The sequence below is a fragment of the Eptesicus fuscus genome, chromosome 5 (genome assembly GCF_027574615.1).
Source record: "Eptesicus fuscus isolate TK198812 chromosome 5, DD_ASM_mEF_20220401, whole genome shotgun sequence".
Lineage (NCBI taxonomy): Eukaryota > Metazoa > Chordata > Mammalia > Chiroptera > Vespertilionidae > Eptesicus > Eptesicus fuscus.
This window is the reverse complement of record NC_072477.1, coordinates 39,531,299-39,551,348: the sequence shown is the minus strand read 5'-3', so window position 1 is coordinate 39,551,348 and position 20,050 is coordinate 39,531,299. Positions and strand designations below refer to the sequence as shown.

The 20,050-nt window shown below is 45.0% G+C and overlaps 1 protein-coding gene across 1 annotated transcript; it reads left to right on the top strand.

The window, feature by feature from the left end:
• Window positions 1-5,845: 5,845 nt before the first annotated feature.
• On the top strand, window positions 5,846-15,916 carry PTGDR (prostaglandin D2 receptor). The gene is made up of 2 exons (XM_008139240.3): window positions 5,846-6,837; window positions 14,004-15,916. The coding sequence occupies exons 1-2, from the start codon at window positions 5,992-5,994 to the stop codon at window positions 14,241-14,243; spliced, it is 1,086 nt and encodes a 361-aa protein (XP_008137462.2). The 5' UTR covers window positions 5,846-5,991; the 3' UTR covers window positions 14,244-15,916.
• Window positions 15,917-20,050: the final 4,134 nt, after the last annotated feature.

Genomic DNA, 20,050 nt, shown 5'->3' with positions numbered 1-20,050 from the left:
ATGCTAATATTTACAGTTTAAACTACAGCCAAGATAAAACTGAGAGTAAGCTCTGGAAACAAAAGGTCACCTGAGGTTGGCCAAGACATGCCCATTCCCCAGAATCTGGGGAGGATTTAATCTCTCACTTTGACAGCAAAAGATATCAAAAAGGAATTTCTTACTGAACAAAAGGTGGGGGGACCCTAAAAAGCAGGAATCTGGTTTTTATATTTACAAAATCACAATCTAATTACATATTCAAATTTGTTCACATTATGCCATATATATTTTTCCAGATTTGTCTTTGAATTAAGCAACCTGGTACAGATCTGCAGATAACAAAGGTAATTTTATCATGTACCTCAACCCAACATATTTTCATTAAAAGTTTTCCTCTTTTATCCCTGGCCACATGGCTCAGTGGCATGGAGCATTGTCCGTACACCAGAAGATTGCAGGTTTGCTCCCCAGTTAAATGTGTAACTGGGGGGCAACCGATCTCTCTCTCTCTCTCTCTCTCTCTCTGTCTCTTCCTTCCCCTCTCTCTAAAATCAATTTATCCTATCTAATAAAAGAGTAATATGCAAATTAACCATCACCCCGCTACACCCACCAGCCACGCCCACCAGCCAATCAGTGTGAGTATGCAAATTAACCCCAACCAAGATGGCTGCCGCCACAGAGAGCAGGAGGGAGGCTTGGGTTGCCCCCGGTGACTGAGGAAGCCAAGCTTTCAACCTGCCCTGGCCGGCCCAGGCCTCCGCTTAAGGCTACAAAGTTTCAATTATAGAAGGTAAACAAATCCAAACAGAAATGGCGGCAGCCAGGGAGTGAGCAGAAGGCTTGGCTTTGCTCCAGGCTACAAAGTTTCAATTGAAGAAGATAAATATATCCCAGATACCAGGTCCTCCGCTTGGGTCGCCAGGGGGCATGGCTGGCCTTCAAACCACCACAGGCCCTTCACCCAGGCCGCCCCATGCCCCAAGGGAACCCCCACCCTGATCTGGGACACCCTTCAGGGAAAACCAGCTGGCCCCCACCCATGCACCAGGCCTCTATCCTATCTAATAAAAGAGTAATATGCAAATTGACCGTCACTCCAACACACAAGATCAAGATAGCTGCCCCCATGTGGTCAAAGATCCTGCCCCTATGTGGACATAAGATGGCCACCATAAGATGGCCAGCAGGGGAGGGCATTTGGGAGGGACCAGGCCTGTAAGGGAGGGCAGTTGGGGGCAATCAAGCCTGTAGGGGAGGGCAGTTAGGGGTGACCAGGTCGGCAGAGGAGGGAAGTTGGGGCAAACAGGCTGGCAGGGGAGCAGTTAAACATCAATCAGGCTGGCAGGGCAGTGGTTAGGGGGTGATCAGGTTGGCAGGCAAAAGTGGTTAGGGGCAATCAGGAAGGCAGGCAGGTGAGCAGCTGGGATCCAGCAGTCCCGGATTGGAGAGGGTGGAGGCTGGGCTGAGGGACACCCCCCCTCCCCATGCATGAATTTCATGCACCGGGCCTCTAGTATATATATATATAATTCTCAAGTGAGAATTTTAAAAAATGTGGTGGGAGGTGGATAAGAGTATAGGAGGGATAAATGGTGATGGAAATAAATTAAAATATATATATTTAAAAATCAAAGTTTCCCTCTTAACCATATGACCCAGCAAATCCACTTGTGGGTATTTGTCCAAAGAAAACCAAAACACTAATCAAAAAGATATATGCACCCCTATGTTCATTGCAGCATTATTTAAAATAGCCAAAATAAGGAAGCAACCTAAGTGTCCATCAATATACAAATGGATAAAGAAGATGTGGTAAATATATACAATGAAATAATCCTCAGCCATAAAGAAAAAAATGAAGTTTTGCAACAACATAGATAGACCTAGAGGATATTATGCAAAATGAGATAAGTCAGACAGAGGAAGACAAATACCATATGATTTCACTTATATGTGGAATCTAAAAGATAAACAAACCAACAAAACAGAAACAAACTCATAGGTACAAAGAACCGATGGTTGCCAGATGGGAGGAGATTGGAGGAAAAGGTAAAGGGATTAGGAAATATAAGTTGGAAGTTATGGGGATGTAAACTACAGTATAGGGAATATAGTCAAGATGGGTAGTAGACTTACCAGGGGGAATCACCTCGTAAGTTATATAAAGGTTTTATTATGTATACTGAAACTAATATAATATTGAATGTCAACTGTAATTTTTTAAAATTTTAAAAATAAAATGTAAATAGAAGAAAGGGGAAAGTATTCATCCACAATTTTGCATGCCAATTTTTAAAAAAAGCTTCCTTCTTAGAAAAAAAAAAAATCAGTCTTGTTATTCTGAAAGCTAATATAAAATTTATAACCATGTAAAAGTCACATGACATGTCATTTGCCTTCCCTTATTTGCTATATACTCCACAGTGCCCAAGCTCCTTACCCCATGCCTGGCACAAAGTAAGAGCTCAAACCATACTTGATGCATGAACAATGATATATTTCTTGGCTGAACAGTGAAGTTGTAAAATGAGATTTCTTAGGAGGACAGGAGACTTTAAACTTAAGCCTGAGAACAGGACAGGGTAAACAAGAGCGAAGTAGGCAGGAAAGCAGCCGGAAACCCATGGCAAAGGCCAGCTACGTTGGCCAGGAGGAAACATGTGGTTTCCTGAATTGTACCCGTTCAAAGCCATGAACTTGGGAGCATACCATATATATAGCATGTCAGGTCCATAACTGTCCCTTCAGTCACACTTTGGAGTGATTTTGAAAAGATTATTTATAGTCCTGGGCTCCTCTGTCCCTGTGCATTGCTCCTGGAAGGGATATGGAGGTGGAGGCAGCTGTAACAGAAAAATAAGGCTGCAAAGAACTGGAGTGGGTACACTTCACAGAGCACCACTTACAATGTCTTTAAAGGACGATTTTTTTTTCTTTTTTTAATCCTCACCCAAGGATATGTTTAATGATTTTTTAGAGAGAGGAAGGGAGGAAGAGAGAGATATTGATATGAGAGAGGAACATCAATGTGAGAGAGAAACAGTGATCAGCTGCCTCCCATAAGTGCCCCAAATGGGGGCCAAACCCACAGCCTAAGTATGTGCCCTGACCAGGAATAGAACCTGAGATCTTTTGGTGTATGGGATGACGCTCCAGCCAACTGAGCCACACTGGCCAGGGCCTTAGAGGAGGAATTTTAAGCTAGAGTCACTGGGCCTCCTCTGGGCACCATAGTGGGATTTCAGGAAACTCTGCACACCCTGTAATTGGTGTAAAGTGAGTGTGTGTGTGTGTGTGTGTGTGTGTGTGTGTGTGTGTGTCTGTCTGGAGAGGGAGCCTCGGATTTCATTAGATTCTTGTGTCTTTGGTTATAAGACCTTCTTCTTCTTTGGCTTTATCAACTCAAGTGGGGCTCTGCTAAACCCATCATTATCCATTAAGGGCTGGAGGGGGTGGCGAGAGGTGGGGATGACAGGGAACTAACCATGTGGAAGGCTTTCTATTAATTGAGTGAATAGATGTGAATGGATTAGAGAGTGCCCAGCATATACTAGTATAAGGACCTATAAACATTCACTCTTATTATTACTATTACTTTTTGCTAAATGCTTTATGCTTTCTGAACTTCACAACAACACCATGAGGTCAGCATAAATTTCATGCTGTAAACCCTTGATTTTGTGGATCTTGATTGGACAGACTTTAGGTTTAATGAAAAACAATTTCCAGTCTATATGTCATATGTGAAAATTAACACCCTATTAATTTTAAAATGCTTTTAACCAAGATTTGCTAATAACTAAATTAACAGATTCTTTGTTATTAATTCACTGTTATTTTTAACAAATTTTAGCAAATAGGCCATATGGTGGGAAAAACACTGTAGTAATTTCACCGACATAAATACATATTGCATATCTACAGCTATAGTCTACATATTTAAATCTAAGAGTCACTGCTTATAAACAACATTCAGTGAATGATCAGCATGTGATCACACCGCATGGCATAGGGTAATTGGTTCTGCAGCAGTTTTAACGCCTGCTGGCCTATGTTCCCACATGCGCTAAGCTGTGGGTATGTGTTTATTTGCAGTGACTGGTGAGTGCATGCATTTACTAGACCTATTCAGTATAAATTTAAAATGACAGTAATACACATAGGAAGCTTTTCTGTGAAATTAAACTTTTCATACATACTTAGTTTTAATTATACAAACATGTCTACATAAGTAAAAGCAGGTAAACTAATTTGTCAACTTTTTAACATATACATTTGGAAAACCTACTTTATCATATAATGGACTTTCGGCTTTCACAGACACCCCCTCGCCCGAATTAGTTTTACTGTACCCTACTTGTGAGGGAAGGAACTCGGGGATTGTGTAAACTAACCCAGGGTCACACAGCTAGTGGTAGAGTTCAGAACTCATTCCAGAGCTTGGACTCTTTGTCTCCACCCCATGGCCAGAATCACTGGGCAGGCTTTCTGGGAAGGCAGCCTCCCTGACTACGCTTAAGGCTTTCACATCCAAAGCTCCAGGGTCTTGCTCTCCCCTGAGTCTGTCCATCATAACAGGCACTGAGCCTAAAAATCAGCTTCTTCGAGCCAAGGCAGTATCTACTTGCTCATGTACGATGACCCCAGTCATCCCACTCAAATTCCACACACAAAGCTAGTTCCTCTCCTAGGGTATGAAGTGATAAGTAAAGAAGTAAATCACACTCATCACAACACCCTTGCCTCTCTGATGCAGCCAAGTCAAAGGCGGGAAGGGAAGACATGTTTTTTCCCTCGTCACCAACCAGAGTGAGGAAGCTCTAAATGGAGTCTCCTACCTTTTGGTTTTCAAATCCATGCTAAGAACTGCAGTTAAATATCAGCTACTAAAATAGCCTTGCTAAAACCACGTGAGAACCCTGGCAGTTGCATTGTACTGAGCACTTTTTATGTGTCTGCACTTATGCCTCACAGGAGCCAAGCTGGCTGGCTAGATGTCATTTTATTTTAAATATATTTTTATTGATCTCAGAGAGGGAGAGAGAAAGAGACAGAAACATCAATGATGAAGGAGAATCATTGATCGGCTGCCCCCTGCACGCCCCACACTGGAGATGGAGCCCGCAACCCAGGCATGTGCCCTTGACTGGAATCGAACCCGGGACCCTTCAGTCCGCAGGCCAATGCTCCATCCACCGAGCCAAACTCCCTTGCTTTTCCCTGCAGCCACTTCCCTGAAACCTGGCCAAGCTCAGGAGGAGAAGCCAAGACTGGTGGGCTTTATAAGTAGGAGATCCGGGTTCCAGGTCCAGCTTTGCCACTTACTAGCTTTGTCGCCTTGGGCAGATCACTTAACCCTCCAAAGTCTCCGTCAGTTTCCTCACCTATGCCGTGCAGGCCAGTGTTCCCTGGTGCACAGATCCAGAAGACAATTCGAGCTAAGGCTTCGGTGTTAAGCAAATGTTAGTTACCCACCCCCTCCCTACGCCACTAATTCAGACACTGGGTGGTGGCCCTTCTCAGCCTCCTCACTGCCCTCCTCTTCAGCGTTCTTCTTGGCCACCTCCGCCACCGCCTCCTCCGACACCCCTCCTCCCTAGTAGCTGCTGCTTCGTTTCCCCTTCATTTCAGTAGTTTTCTGGCCTCTTAGGAAGGACTGGCCGGGGTGCTGGGAGTCTGGCAGCTTTCCTTCTTCCTATTCGGCTCTGGGCATGTGTCCGTCCTTCCTGAGGACCCGCAGCATCTGAGCCCAGCTCTGCGCTCCGCTGCTCCACGCGCGGTCTACCTCTGGGCCCCGCGCGCAGCTGGCCACACGTCCCGCCCCTCGGGAGGGGTGTGACCCGAGAGAGTTTAGATAGGAGGTGCCTGCTGGCAGGCACACCCGGCGGCCGCGGAGCTTCCTCTGTGGCACAGCCTCTCCTCCCGGGGCGCACGCGGAGCGGCCAGGATCTCCTCAGCCCGGGACGCGGGGGCCCTGGCCCTCCCGCAGCCTCCACGCCGCCCGCCATGAAGCCGTCGTTCTTCCGCTGCCAAAACACCACCTGGGTGGAGAAGGGCTACTCCGCGACCATGGGCTGGGTGCTCTTCAGCGCGGGCCTCCTGGGCAACCTGCTGGCGCTGGGGCTGCTGGCGCGCTCCGGGCTGTCGTCCTGCTCGCTGCGCTCGCCGCGCCCGCCGCCTTCGGTCTTCTACGTGCTGGTGTGCGGCCTGACGGTCACCGACCTGCTGGGCAAGTCCCTCCTGAGCCCCTTCGTGCTGGCGGCCTACGCGCAGAACCGGAGCCTGTGGGGGCTGGTGCCCCCGCCGGGCAGCTCTCTGTGCCAAGCCTTCGCCTTCTTCATGTCCTTCTTCGGCCTCGCCTCGACGCTGCAGCTCCTGGCCATGGCCCTGGAGTGCTGGCTCTCCCTGGGGCACCCCTTCTTCTACCGACGGCACATCACCCTGCGCCGGGGCGCGCTGGTGGCGCCCGCCGTGGGCGCCTTCTGCCTGGCTTTCTGCGCGCTGCCCTTCGCGGGCTTCGGGAAGTTCGTCCAGTACTGCCCGGGCACCTGGTGCTTCATCCAGATGGGGCACGAGGAGCGCTCGCCGTCGGTGCTGGGCTACTCGGTGCTCTACGCCAGCCTCCTGGCGCTGCTGGTCCTCGCCATCGTGCTGTGCAACCTGAGCGCCATGCGCAGCCTCTACTCCATGCACCGGCGGCTGCGGCGGCGCCGGCGCTCGCTCACCAGGGACCGCGTGGAGCCCGGCGCCGGCGAGAGGGTGGCGTCCCCGCCGCCCCTGGAGGAGCTGGATCACCTCCTGCTGCTGGCCCTCATGACCGTGCTCTTCACCATGTGCTTCCTGCCTTTAATTGTGAGTCGCTCCTCGCCGAGGCTGCGGGTGCCCGCCGGGAGCGCGTAGGGCCGCGGGTGCGGGGCCGGGAGGGTGGAGCGCGCTGGAGACGCGGCGCCCCGGGCCAGGAGGGCTGGTTGCTGGGCTCCCCACATCGGGTTCCCTCACTCCACAGCCCCAGGACCTATGGCCCAGTTTGTTGAGGGAGAAGAGGGAAAGTCAGAGAAAGCCAGGGAAAGACCTAGCCCCTCGGTGTCCCTGTGGCCCCGCGAAACCTCTCCGGTTGCCAGAACCTTTCCTCTCTGCTTCCCTCTGGGAAGGTGAGTTGTTTTTGCGACTGTGAACTTGGGGGAGAACGTGGTGCCTCCTTGGCAACAGGGGTCCTCTCCTGCGCCCCGGTGACTAATTTAATGTTTTCTTTGGTTAGACCTGCCCATGCTTGTCATGGCATCCGTAGTGATCGAATGGGATCTGGGAGCTCTTCTCCCGGGTTTTGGCGGGGAAAGGGAATCAGAGGAGCGGTCCTGCCCGCGTGGTCTGCAGGGGCGAGTGACGGAAAGCATAGGTTTCGTTTCCCAAAACTCCTGCGTTAGCTTTGGGGGGTGCGGGTGCCGTGCCTGGTGCTGCTGCCGGAGGGGGGCGTGGCGACTGAGGCGGAGAGGCTGTTTGGAAAGCACTTTGCAGTCACCGGTGTCATTTCGATGACCTGTCTGGACAGGTTGGTTTTCTTCCTGTCTTGGCAACCGAGTTGACACAAAAGGCGTTATCTGCGGTTTCAATTTACTAATGGGGTGGAGATTGAAGGCATTTCCTCCTGGGGTCCCAGCCAAGACTGGGGTCCCGTCAAGACACCTAAGAGTGTGGCTGAGGCCTGAGAAAACTTTTTCAGTGTCACTCCTCTCCCTCTCGGCGCCCGCTCTCCCACCTCACCTCCGCCACCCCACCCCCGCCGTGTACTATTTCAACATGAGCAACATTTAAACAGATGCATTGCCAAGTCAATGCCTTTGGAGTTCTTGAGACTTCTGTGAATAGGAAAGTTAAATTTCTTATAGCAACGTAGCAATTTTGGATGTTACTTTCCAGAGTGGATGAAAGTGACATATGATGTGATTTTTCCCTTAAATGAAGGCTTTAAGGAGTATGTGTGTGTGGGGGGGTGTCTATAGCTTCATCATGCAGTCAGGATCAGAGCACCCAAAAATAAGTCAATAAATCTGTAGCTGTATAAACAGATTGGATATAGGTGTAGATATTTAGCAGTGGTTCTCAAATTTTACCACGCTCCGAATCATCAGCAGGACGTTTAAAAAACATAGCTAGCTGGACTCCATTCCCCAGCTTCTGAGTCAGACGTTTTTGAAGAATTCTCCTTCTTGGCAAGTTCCCAGGTGAGGTGGGAGCTGCTGATCCAGGGATCACATTTGGAGAACCACACTCTGAAGTAGGACTTGGCCAACCACAGCCCACAGGCCAAGTCCATCCTGCCCGCTGTTGCTGTCCAGCCATGAAATTAAGAATAGTTTTTACAAATGAAGGTTTGCAATCAATTTGATGATAGGGCACACGAACTCTGAACCCCCAGTTAAGCCAAACATTATTCCAAGAAAAAAAGATTCTTATTATTCTCCTTAGTAGACATGTATTACAAAAAAAAAAAATTGTACTTAATTATTATTACAGTAGAGGCCCAATGCTCGAATTCATGCATGGCTGGGGTTCAGCCAGCCTGCCTCCATGGGGGCGGAGGGGGTGCTGATCAAGGGTGGGGCCAGGGGGAGGAGCTGTGAGCGGTGGCTGACCTGCCCCCTGGTTGAACTCCCCATGGAACTTCCGGTGGAGGGAACAATTTGCATATTAGCCTTTTATTATATAAGATTTTTAATTTCATTAATAGAAATTGTAGGAAATGTGTCTTCTCTCATCATATAACTACCCACCAAATAATCACTATTTGCTTTTTATCCCATAAAATAGAAAATATTTACTGATAGAACATGTTTGCAGACCCCCTGCTCTAAGCAATAGTCTTATTTACGTATGTTGTGATAAAAGCAGACAATAGCCAAGTGCATGGATATTATGTCCTGAGTTTGAGTGTTTCCAGTAGAACAGTGCTGAAAGCAGCATAACACAGTGGAAAGAACATCATATCTAGATATATCTCTAAGGGAAGTTAAGTGACTCATATGGGATTTCGAGGATTGATGGGAATATGGCTTAGTTACCTTTCTAACCACAATTTCTCTCAGACAAGGATAACCATACTTGCTCTGTAAGATAGCTATAAAGACCTGAAGTTACATATATATATTTTCCAAAATATACATATACTAGTACACAGTTTGAATGATTATAAAGGCAATGTTGTTAAAATACATTCAAAATTGAGCTATCAGCTATTAAAGTGTGGATACATTTTTTGGGGAAACCCTGTATATATAGCTCCTACCCAGGCACCTGGCCTAAAAAAGTAGTGTCACTGTTATTACTAATTATTATTATTTCCATTTATTATTGCGGGCTGGGCATAGAACATTAAGAAATATGGTCTCTGGATGGACATGGAGAGCATTATGCTAAGCGAAATAAGCCAGTTGGAGAAAGATAAATATCACATGATCTCACTCATTTGTGGAATATAATGAACAACATAAACTGGTAAACAAAAATAGATCCAGAGGCAGAGAAGCATTGAACAGACCATCAAACCTCAGAAGGAAGAGTGGGGGGGAGTAAGAGATCAGCCAAAGGACTTGTATGTATGCATATAAGCATAACCAATGGTTACTAGGGGTGTGAGGGCATGTGCTAGGGGACGGGAGTGGCCTGGGAGAGGTCAATGGGGGGAAAAAGACATATGTAATACTTTAAATAATAAAGAATTAAAAATAATAAAATAGATAAAACAAAACAAAAAAGAAATATGGTCTCCTCAGGAGATAGCATTATATTCTAAGGCAGTGGTTCTTAAACTTGTTTTAGTCCAAGGACCCCTTTTTACTCTTAAAAATTATTAAGGAACCAAAGAGCTTTAATTTATATTGAATATATATATATATATATATATATATATATATATATATATATCAGTATTTCTCATATTAGTAATTAAAAATAAGAAAAAATTAAAATATTATTTCAAAACAAGTTAACAAAATGTACTTCTTGTATTTTTGCAAAGATGCAAAGGAAAAGCTGGGATTTCAAAAATGATTAAGTGAACCATAAAATAAATATATTATAGCAGGTAAAACAGAAAAACAAAAGCATGTTAAGAGCACAGAAGTATGGAGAACAGTCTCTGAAAATGCACATATGTGTTTCTTAAACCAGCTACCTTAGAAAGCACAAGAATACACAAGCACATATTCCATTATCCCTGGCAATGGAATGGATATTGTCATACATCAGGTAGCCTCCATAAAACTCAGTGTATACCTATGAGAGGATAAAAGGCAAAAAGGCAAATAATGTCTTTTTTATGAAGTGTGGAGGTCTCTAATACCCTTTCAGTGTGTCTGCAGGGTCAAAACTATCTTTTTATGAAGATAATTTTGACCCTGCAGATATACTGAAAGGGTATTAGAGACCCCCACATTTTGAAAATCACTCTTCAAGGAATGGATCTAGGGAAAGGGGGGAGACTTTAAGGAACACTTTTATTTATAGCATAAATATTGTATTCATTAAGCTGATGAAAAGTGTGTTGGAGTATGATTTTTAAAAAATATTTTTTATTGATTTTTTTACAGAGAGGAAGGGAGAGGGATAGAGAGTTAGAAACATCGATGAGAGAGAAACATCGATCAGCTGCCTCCTGCACACCCCCCACTGGGGATGTGCCCGCAACCAAGGTACATGCCCTCGACCAGAATTGAACCTGTGACCCTTGAGTCCGCCGGCTGACACTCTATCCACTGAGCCAAACCGGTTAGGGCTGGAATATGATTTTTTTTTAAATTAACTTTGCTGTGATGCTGAATTAGATAGAGCATGATAGTTAACTAGATTGAATTTTCAAATTTTCAATTTGATGCAGTAGGAAGAAAGTAAGCAAATACAAGATGAGCTTTAGAGGCAGTTTTCAGCACATTCTCTAATGTGGATAACATATTTTCATCAAAATTATATTTATCTTAGAAAACCACCATGTATTGGAGCAGCAGTGGGTGAGCAGCAGTGGGTGAGAGAGGATGTTCATGTGTAAGTTAGATGTAATAATTGAAGCCACATGAAGATAAGTAATTGCATATATCCAAGTCCGTGGAGTCAGAGAAGTGGTAGAGGACATCCTGCATGTATTGCGATAACTCCTATGTGTGTTTCATTTTGACGCAGACAGAATGGGCAGGATGCTCTTTCCACAGGAGGCTCTTAGAGGCATGTAAAGATTGGTTAGCAAGAATCAGGCCCGGGAAAAGAGTCAGGAGTGGATTTTAAGGGCTAGAGCAGAGGGCAGAGTATTGTGATGGGTGGACTGGATAGAAGAGGGCCTTAGAATCAAGAGAGCTCTTGAGAATGGAAATATCCCACTAAGATAGGTCTCCAGAGTTGGCAATAGCAACATTTTCTCCAGGACTTCTAAATCCAACCGAGGGCGCTTTTCTCACACTGATTCTCTGTGTAAATTGACCTACTTAAAAAATGCCAGATGTATATTCCGAGGTTATTCAGTATTTTAGCCTCTTTTATAGAAGCAGTTTATAAAGTATGTTCTAGAGAATACTTTTGATGGACAGAGATTTTTCAAAAGTCGAAATTGTGTTCAAATTGATAATTTGTAAGAATTAATAGAATGTGTACTTTGATCACTGTCGTAAACGAAGTTGTCATATTGTTAGTAAACTAAAAAATTAAAAATAAATTATATTAAATTAAAAGTTCAGGTATAGATCAATACAATTGTATTACAAATCAGGTGACTTGAAAATACAATTAACCTAATAATGTGCAATAGGATTAACTTGGACAAATACTGCTTAAAAATAAAATGATTTAATTATATAAATTCCACTCAATTACCAAGGTCCCAGCTAGTCTAGTATTTTCAAATACTTGGGATTACATTTTGCTGCACTACACTTGGAGGAGAAAGGAACAAATGTAAAGATAGACTCATATAAGCATTTGCTTTTTAAATCAACCAAATTGCATAGCCTGTTGTCAGCCATTTATCCATCCAGCACATGTCTGTTACCTACAACATTCAATATACTGTAAGTCATTGTGGAGATATAAAATGAGAAAAACATCACATATGCTCACATAAGCTATAATACCGGGGTGGGTGGGAGTAATTAGGCCCATAAGGGAGTTTAGAGAAGGAAAAGAGCCTCTCCTATTTGATAAAATAATAACAATAGTGAATTATTGAGTTCTCATTGTAAGCTAGGACCTGTTGTCCAGGTTTTCCTCATACCATCTTATTCAAATTTCCTGACAATCCTGGAAGGTAAGTACAAGTACCCCCACTGTGTAGCTGAGGAGACGGAATAACTTGCCCAAAGTCACACAGCCAATGAGGGGACTCTAACCCAGAGACTCAGGCGCGGAAGCTGGTGTGCGTGGCCACTACTTCACTGGGACTTCCTGAAGGGGGTGATGTTTGAGGTTGGTCCTGAGAGGCGATAGGATTTGGGCATGCAATCAGTTTCCACTTCTAAAATGGAGATAATGGTCGTACTTCCTTCACGGGGTTTTTATCAGGATGAACTGATGTTTTCAAAGTAAAATGCTTAGAACAGGGCCTGGGAACATGGGCATTAGTTATTATTGTCACTATTAGTATTATTAAGCCCTGATGATGGGAGAGATCTTCCAGTTACGGTGTATCTTCCTAAGTGTACTAGATGGGAGTCGCTGAGGCCACTAAAATGCTCTGGAGAGAGAGAGAGAGCAAAAAGGTAAGGAAACAAGGATGGGAAAACACATCTTCTCCAGCAGATGTCCCTTGATTGCCTAAGTGGGTCTGGTCTGTGCACTTATTCATATCTCCTCCCACCAATGTTGAGTTAGCCTACTTCCTGTCCCATTAGGGTCCATTTTGTCCTATTATGGATTTAGAATCTCAGTGGGCACAGGGAGTATAATAGCATCGAGTAAAAGTGGCTGGCCTCCAGCGGAGAGGGAGGTAGTGGTAATGCTGGGCTAGGCAGCAGTGTTGGCTGAATGGCAGGACAAGCCACTCAGTAGTTTGCAGGCTCTGGGGGGCCACAGAGACCTCAGAGAGGATCAAGGCAGTAGGAGTGACTGGGCACAGGTAAGTAGGCTTATATGTCTTTTGTGTGTGTTTTTTCCTAGTGTGAAAGGAGGATGTTGACCTCAGAAAGGTAACCATCTATGCTAAGTAATTAACATGACTTGGCCAGGTCCTTTCACAGGTCTCCTGTCTTTTCATTGGAGTATTTCCTGTCTCTTCACAGCCCTTAGATGCTGCTGTTCCATTGATGTCTCCATACGGGTGACATTTCACAAGGGTGATTTATTTCTGGGTTGACTAATAAGAGAGGATAGGGCCCTGGCCGGTTTGGCTCAGAGAATAGAACATCAGCCTGCGGACTGAAGGGTCTCAGGTTCAATTCCAGTCAAGGCACATGCCCAGGTTGCGGGCTCGATCCCCAGTAGGGGGCGGTGCAGGAGGCAGCCGATCAATGATTCTCTCTTATCATTGATGTTTCTATCACTCTCTCCCTTTCCCTTCCTCTCTGAAATCAATAAAGATATAGTTTGTTTGTTTTTTAAAAGAGAGAGGATAGGAAGTAGGCAGAAGGAAGAAAGAAGAACTGAAGAGAATATAGACAGAGAACCTCAGAATTTATGGCAGTGTGGTGACCCTGTTTGTAAAAGATTCAGTAGACTGGATTAGTCCCACCTCAGCTCCTCCTCTGAGGGGCCAGGCAGGGACCTAGAAACTCCTGTGTTCACAGCAGGTAAAACAGGCTATAGGGACTTAGACGGGGTCTCCCAGGAGTCCCCCACTTCCACTGAGCCTCCCATGTTGGCTCTGCACCTCCCAGGCTCCTCACTTGCACCCATCAGCTGCAGTAAATTTGCCCAAAATGCATAGTCCAAGCCGAGCTGCCATATTCTTACAGAAAAGCAATGTATCCTGATTGAAATAAGTGAATGTATTGCTGCCACCAACCTTTCAATATTATAATGGATATATTTTCCCTTTAAAACAGTATCGTGCTTACTATGGAGCATTTAAAGCTGTCACCAAGAAAAACAGAACTTCTGAAGAAGCCGGAGACCTCAGTGCCTTGCGTTTCATATCTGTGATCTCAATTGCGGATCCTTGGATTTTCATCATTTTCAGGACATCAGTATTTCGGATGTTTTTTCACAAGATTTTCATAAGGCCTCTTATGTATAGGAACTGGCACAGCAATTCCTGCCAAACTCACATGGAATCCAGTCTGTGACAAAGTCTTACAGTCTCTGGTAAGCTGAGGAATGTATCACATTTACCATCAAAGAACCACGCTAAAAAAAAAAAGACTTCAATTTAAATCCTAAAAAGTTATCTCCCATCACAAAACATCTAAATGTATTTTCAAAAGTATTTGATATCTTAACAAGGCATTGTCACTCTATGTACTTGAACCAGTCAGGTCCTTTTTTTTTTTTTTTCAAGGTAGTAATAGTGACTAGAATTTTAAATGTTGTGAATAATGTTAAAAGTTTTAAGGCAATGATACTAATTGTTCCAACATTTGTACTTGGTGTCCCTAATTTTTGAGAGGTCTTGAGACGACTGGGTCTAAGCCCAGTAGAAACACCACTGTTTACAGTTATGTAATGGGTGTTCTTAAAATTTCTTATTCATTTCTAGTGAAACCTGCTTTTTTGTTTTGTATCAAAATTACCCATTTATTATTTTTTCCAAATGATCTAAGTATGTCTGAATTATAGATGTTCCTCAGAGAAGTGAGATGGTAAGTACAGCCAAGTCAGGGGTTTGGAGAGGAGAAGCTATAAATAAGTAGATTTAAGGCAAGATGTGACTATGCCCACTACCCAGAGAAGAAAAATTAATGTTTATCGTTTGAAGTTTCCTGTGTATTGAAGCAGAGATATCAGTAAGAATCAAAATTTGGGAGTGGCTACAAAATACTGTTTCAATTTTGGGTACCTGCATTTTATAGGTTTATCATACTAATGGATGTTGGGGAGGAAGGGTTTATGCTTCTTTGAAAGCAGTGATGTGAGAATTTCCAGGGAGCCGAGCTGAGCCGAGCTGAGCTGAGCCATGTTTACTGCCTATGTTTGTGCGAAGCCGCAGGGCATTCAGCAGAGCGAAAAGCCCGCCCAGGACTCAGTCAACCTCAGCTGAGGGTGGTGACAGGGACCTTAACATCTACCTATTAACAGCCGTATTCTGCTCTTTGTGGAAACAGTAAGATTTTGTGGAGAGCTATGCACTTTTAAAACGAGCAGGATGGGCTCAGATGGAGCACAGCTGAGCACTTTAATTGTACATTAAATGTTTGCAAAGGTTAGCAACACTATGAAAAAGGAACAAGTGGGGAAGATACGCTGCAGCTGTTAAACTAAAGCACACAGGTAAAGGCTTTTACCTTTGGTGAAAAAACAGATGGGGGACATTGGGGCATTTTCAGCATCTCTAGAGTCCCTTGGTACCCTGACACATGCAGACTCTGAGATGGAGAGCCGGCTGCCCTTGAACAGACCTGAGACGCCCGGTCAGCCACCTCTTCCAAAGACAAGAGCATTGGACTTATTGCCAACGTAGCAGCAACCCCACTTTCCACCTCTGGTTTATATCAGTGATGATATTAACCTGGATACGTGTGTGTGTGTGTGTGTGTGTGTGTGTGTGTGTGTGTGTGTGTGTAGCAACACTGTGAAATGGCCAATTAGGAATACATGAGTTATAATTTGGGAGTATGATGTGGTGAAAAATGCAGTCATTTTCAGTTTAATTTTCATTTGTATATTTAAAGTGTGAGTACATATGTGTTTTATTGTGGAGGAAGTGAAGTTTTTTGTGTTCTCCTTTTGGAAGGTGTGTTGTAATGATTGTCAAGGTCATCTGAAAAGGTCACAGATGAATCAATAAACATCTTTATAATATTTTGCAGAGGAAATTACTTTTCTTCTAAAAAAGAAAGAGGTTTTGTTTTCTTTTTTGAATAAACAATTCCAGGAGTACTTCTTTCTTTAGCAGTTTAATGGGCTGTTCTACCAGCATTTATATTACATTAAATAAGTCAGCGTAGGTTTATCCAAGGACTTAATGACCCTTTCTCTAGAAAATGGAGATAAGCTACCCTGATGACATTCATGTTAAGTTAAAAGTCAACACTTCTTTGATCTTCATTGATTTATTCATTAGTTCATTAGATAAGTCTTCGTTGACACGTACATTGTACCAGGGTTAGTGCTGAGGAAAAGAACACATACGACTCAGAGCTGGCCAGGAGCAATGGGGGACACAGGCATGTACAATTACAGTAGAGGGTAGAAATCCCGATAGCGAATGTGCACACAGAGCTATCAGAAGAGGAGGCCTCGACTAGGGGGGACGTGGAGCGTTGTCAGAGCTTCTCAGTGAGAAGATGCTAAGTGAAGAATTGAAAATGAGTAGGAATTTTGACTCCAGTTCAAAACTGGACAGTGGACACAAAGCTATGATTTACATAAGAGGAGATACATATGGTTAATAAATGTAGAAAAATGTCCTGCCTAATCAGAGAAGTGCGAAATTAAAATCAAATTCTCCAGGACCAAACGAAGTATGACTCTCAATAACAGAGGCTGTGATGAAGTAAGAGCAACATGAATATTCCCCTGGTGAGTTTGTCAGTGTGTCCACCTTTTCTTGATAGCAACCTTACAGTGTAGATCAAGAGCCTAAAAGTGTTCTTTTCTACTGTTCCGGTAATCCCAACTTAGAATTCTCTCCCAGGAAACCATCAGAGGGGTGGGCACAGTTATGTACAAAACCTCATTTACAATAGTTAAGATTTGGAAACAGCCTAAGTGCCCATCAGCAGATGAGTGGATTAAAAAACCATGGTACATCTACACAATGAAATACTATGCTGCTGTAAAAAAGAAAGAACTCTTACCATTTGCAACAGCATGGATGGACCTGGAGAGCATCAGGCTAAGTAAAATAAGCCAGTCGGAGAAAGATAAGAATCACATGATCCCACTCATTTGTGGAATATAATGAACAACAAAATTCTTCTGTGTAGCATTATATACAGAAGCACAAAAAATGAAAAGGAAACCATCTAAATGGCCAAAGCAAGGGTTAAACAAACTCTTTAGAAATATATACACACAAACATATAGAAACATTATACAGCCATTAAAGAATGTTTTCAACACATTTATGAAAAATGAGAAGAAAGCTTATAGTGCAATAGTAGGTAAAAAAAAAAAAGCATGATACAAACTGAATATGATCCATAAAAGTACATATGTAGAAAATGCCTTGAAAAAAATAGATGTGTGAACCAGTTACCTTTTTTATGAATATATTTTACATAATTCTTTGTATTTTCCAAGTTCTAAAATAAGTCCATATTTCTTTTACATGAAATTATTTTCCTCCGTCCTACCTCCCCCCTAAAATTATTTTTTAAAAGAATGAATAGAAATGGGCCGAGCAAACGAAGGGGAAAAGGCATGAAGGAAAGCTCTCCAGTCTAAGGAATGGGGTGTGCAAAGCCACAGAGGCATAAAGGAGAAGGCCATATCCAGGCTGCGTTAGTAACTCCATTGGCAGAGATCTGGGATTCTGAGCAAAGGAGGCTGGCAAAGAAGCTGAAGAGAGAGGCAAGTTTCGCATCATAAAGGGTGTTGGGTGCAGCAGGGAAGGGCTGCAGCTCTGTGAGGCCTGGATACTCACTGCAGACTTTGAAGCCAGGGTGCAATCAGAATGGAGGTTGCGGAAGATCATACTGGTGGCCTGGTTTGTGGACAGAGCAGGTGGGGGTGCCAGATGGGTGGACGTGGGTGTGCTGGGCCCTGGGCAGCTATGTGCGGTCAGTGCACTAGACCAGGGCGCTGACTAAAGAAGTGAATGGGACCCAGGTACAGCCCTGGTCCTGCTTTCCTGGCTGTGGGCTGCATCAGCTCAGAGGAAAGGGCCCCATTTTATGACCTTTCTATTTGGAGAGGCACAAAGACACCCAATATGCAGACCCCAGAGTGCCCTCCTGCAAAGGAGGGAAAGAGATGAGGAGCTGCTGAATTCAAGCAGTGGGAGGGAGAGATGGGTCGCACAGCTTTAGTAGGTACAGCTGATAGGAAGGATTCCAACTTACGGTGACTCAGTCATGCCTTTTGTTCCTTCAGTTGCACTTATTTGACCATTTCCCGCTTCTTAGTTTCAAAGTTTCAATATATTCAGAAACAAGTTAGGAAAGGAAAAGATTCTGAAAAAAACTCCCATTTCCCCCAGTGTAGCTGAACAAAAGATTGCAGCACTGAATCCAGGGAAGTTTCTGGGTTATCTCTAGACTTTAATTATAATTCTACCCAGCCAGGTGCATAAGGGCCAACTTTATTCAGAAATCCATCAAAGGCTGTCTGGGCCAGGCACTACTGAAACTTTAGGGGAGAGAAGGAATCCCAGAAATACCAAGATGACCCCAGAACTCACCAGCCATGCAGCCTCCTTGTTCATGGTCTCCAGGCTCCAGGCCAGCACTTCTCCAAGCCCGTGGTCTGAGCCAGCATCACCTGGAACTTGTTAGAAATGTAGGTTCTCCGGCCCCACCCAGCCCCACTGGATCAGAATCTCTGGGGGTGGGGCCGGCAAACTGTGTTTTAACAAGTCCTCCAGGTGATTCTCATGACAGTTAAAGTTTGAGAACCACTGATCCATGGGAAAAAAATTAAAAAGACAAGAAAATAAAATATGCAATAAACTCCATTTATAATGTTTCTCTGATCTCTGGTTCTCAGAACTAATCACTCACACCTGACACTCTCTATTCTATTCAACTATTTTTCTCCTTTTCCCCCTAACAACTAACATGTACTATAAACATGTTATACTAGAGGCCCGGTGCATGAAATTTGTGCACGGGGGGGGGGTGTTCCTCAGCCTGGCCTGCACCCTCTCGCAATCTGGGACCTCTCTGGGAATGTCTGACTATTTAAACCAGCAGTTGGACATCCCTCTCTCACCTGCCTGCCTGCCTGATCTCTCCTAACCACTCTGCCTGCCTGCTTGATTGCCCCTAACCACTCTGCCTGCCTGCTTGATCGCCCCTAACCACTCTGCCTGCCTGACTGACCACCCCTAACTGCTTGCCTGCCTGCCTGATCACCCCTAACCTCTTGCCTGCCTGCCTGATGGCCCCTAACTGCCTCTGCCTGCCTACCTCATTTCCCCTAATGGCTCGCCTCCCTGCCTCATCGCCCCTAACCACTCTGCCTGCCTCTCTCATCGCCCCTAACCACTCTGCCTGCCTGCCTGATCGCCCCTAACTGCTCGCCTGCTTGCCTGATTGCCCCTAACCACCTCTGCCTCGGCCCCCGCCACAGCGGCTTCATCGGGAAGGATGTCCAGAATGACGTCTGGAAGGTCATTTGGCTGTCCAGTCTAATTAGCATATTATGCTTTTATTATTATAGACTGGAGGCCTGGTGCACGGATTCATGCATTGGTGGGGTCCCTCGGCCTGGCCTGCACCCTCTCACAATCTGGGACCCATTGGGGGATGTCAGAGAGCCAATTTCAGCCCGATCCCTGCAGGCCATGCCCGATTCCCGCAGGCCAGGCCTCTAGTATGCATATAAGATCTTTGGTTAATCTCTTCCTGCCCTTCCCCCTCCCCACTTCTCTCTGAGATTCCTCAGTCTGTTCCGTGTTTCCATGCCTGTGCATTGAGTGTCTGCCCCCTGGTGGTCATTGTGCATCATAGCTACCAGCCAGTCAGCCAGTTGCTTAGGCTTTTATAAATCAAATGACCGGAACGACCAGTCGACCAGTCACTATGACACACTGACCACCAGGGGGCAGATACTCAATGCAGAAGCTGCCCCCTTGTGTTCAGTGCACTCCCACAGCCAACCTCCCATGGCCAGCTGGTGGCATCAGCATCCAGCATTCGTTCCTTCCATGCCCAGCCTGGTGACCGTCGCCTCCTCTCCCGACCCTGCCAGGGCCTTTGGCCCTGGGCTGGGATGGGGAACCAGGGGTGGGTGGCAGCAGACACGGCCCCTTTCCCAGGGGGGCTAAGGGCCA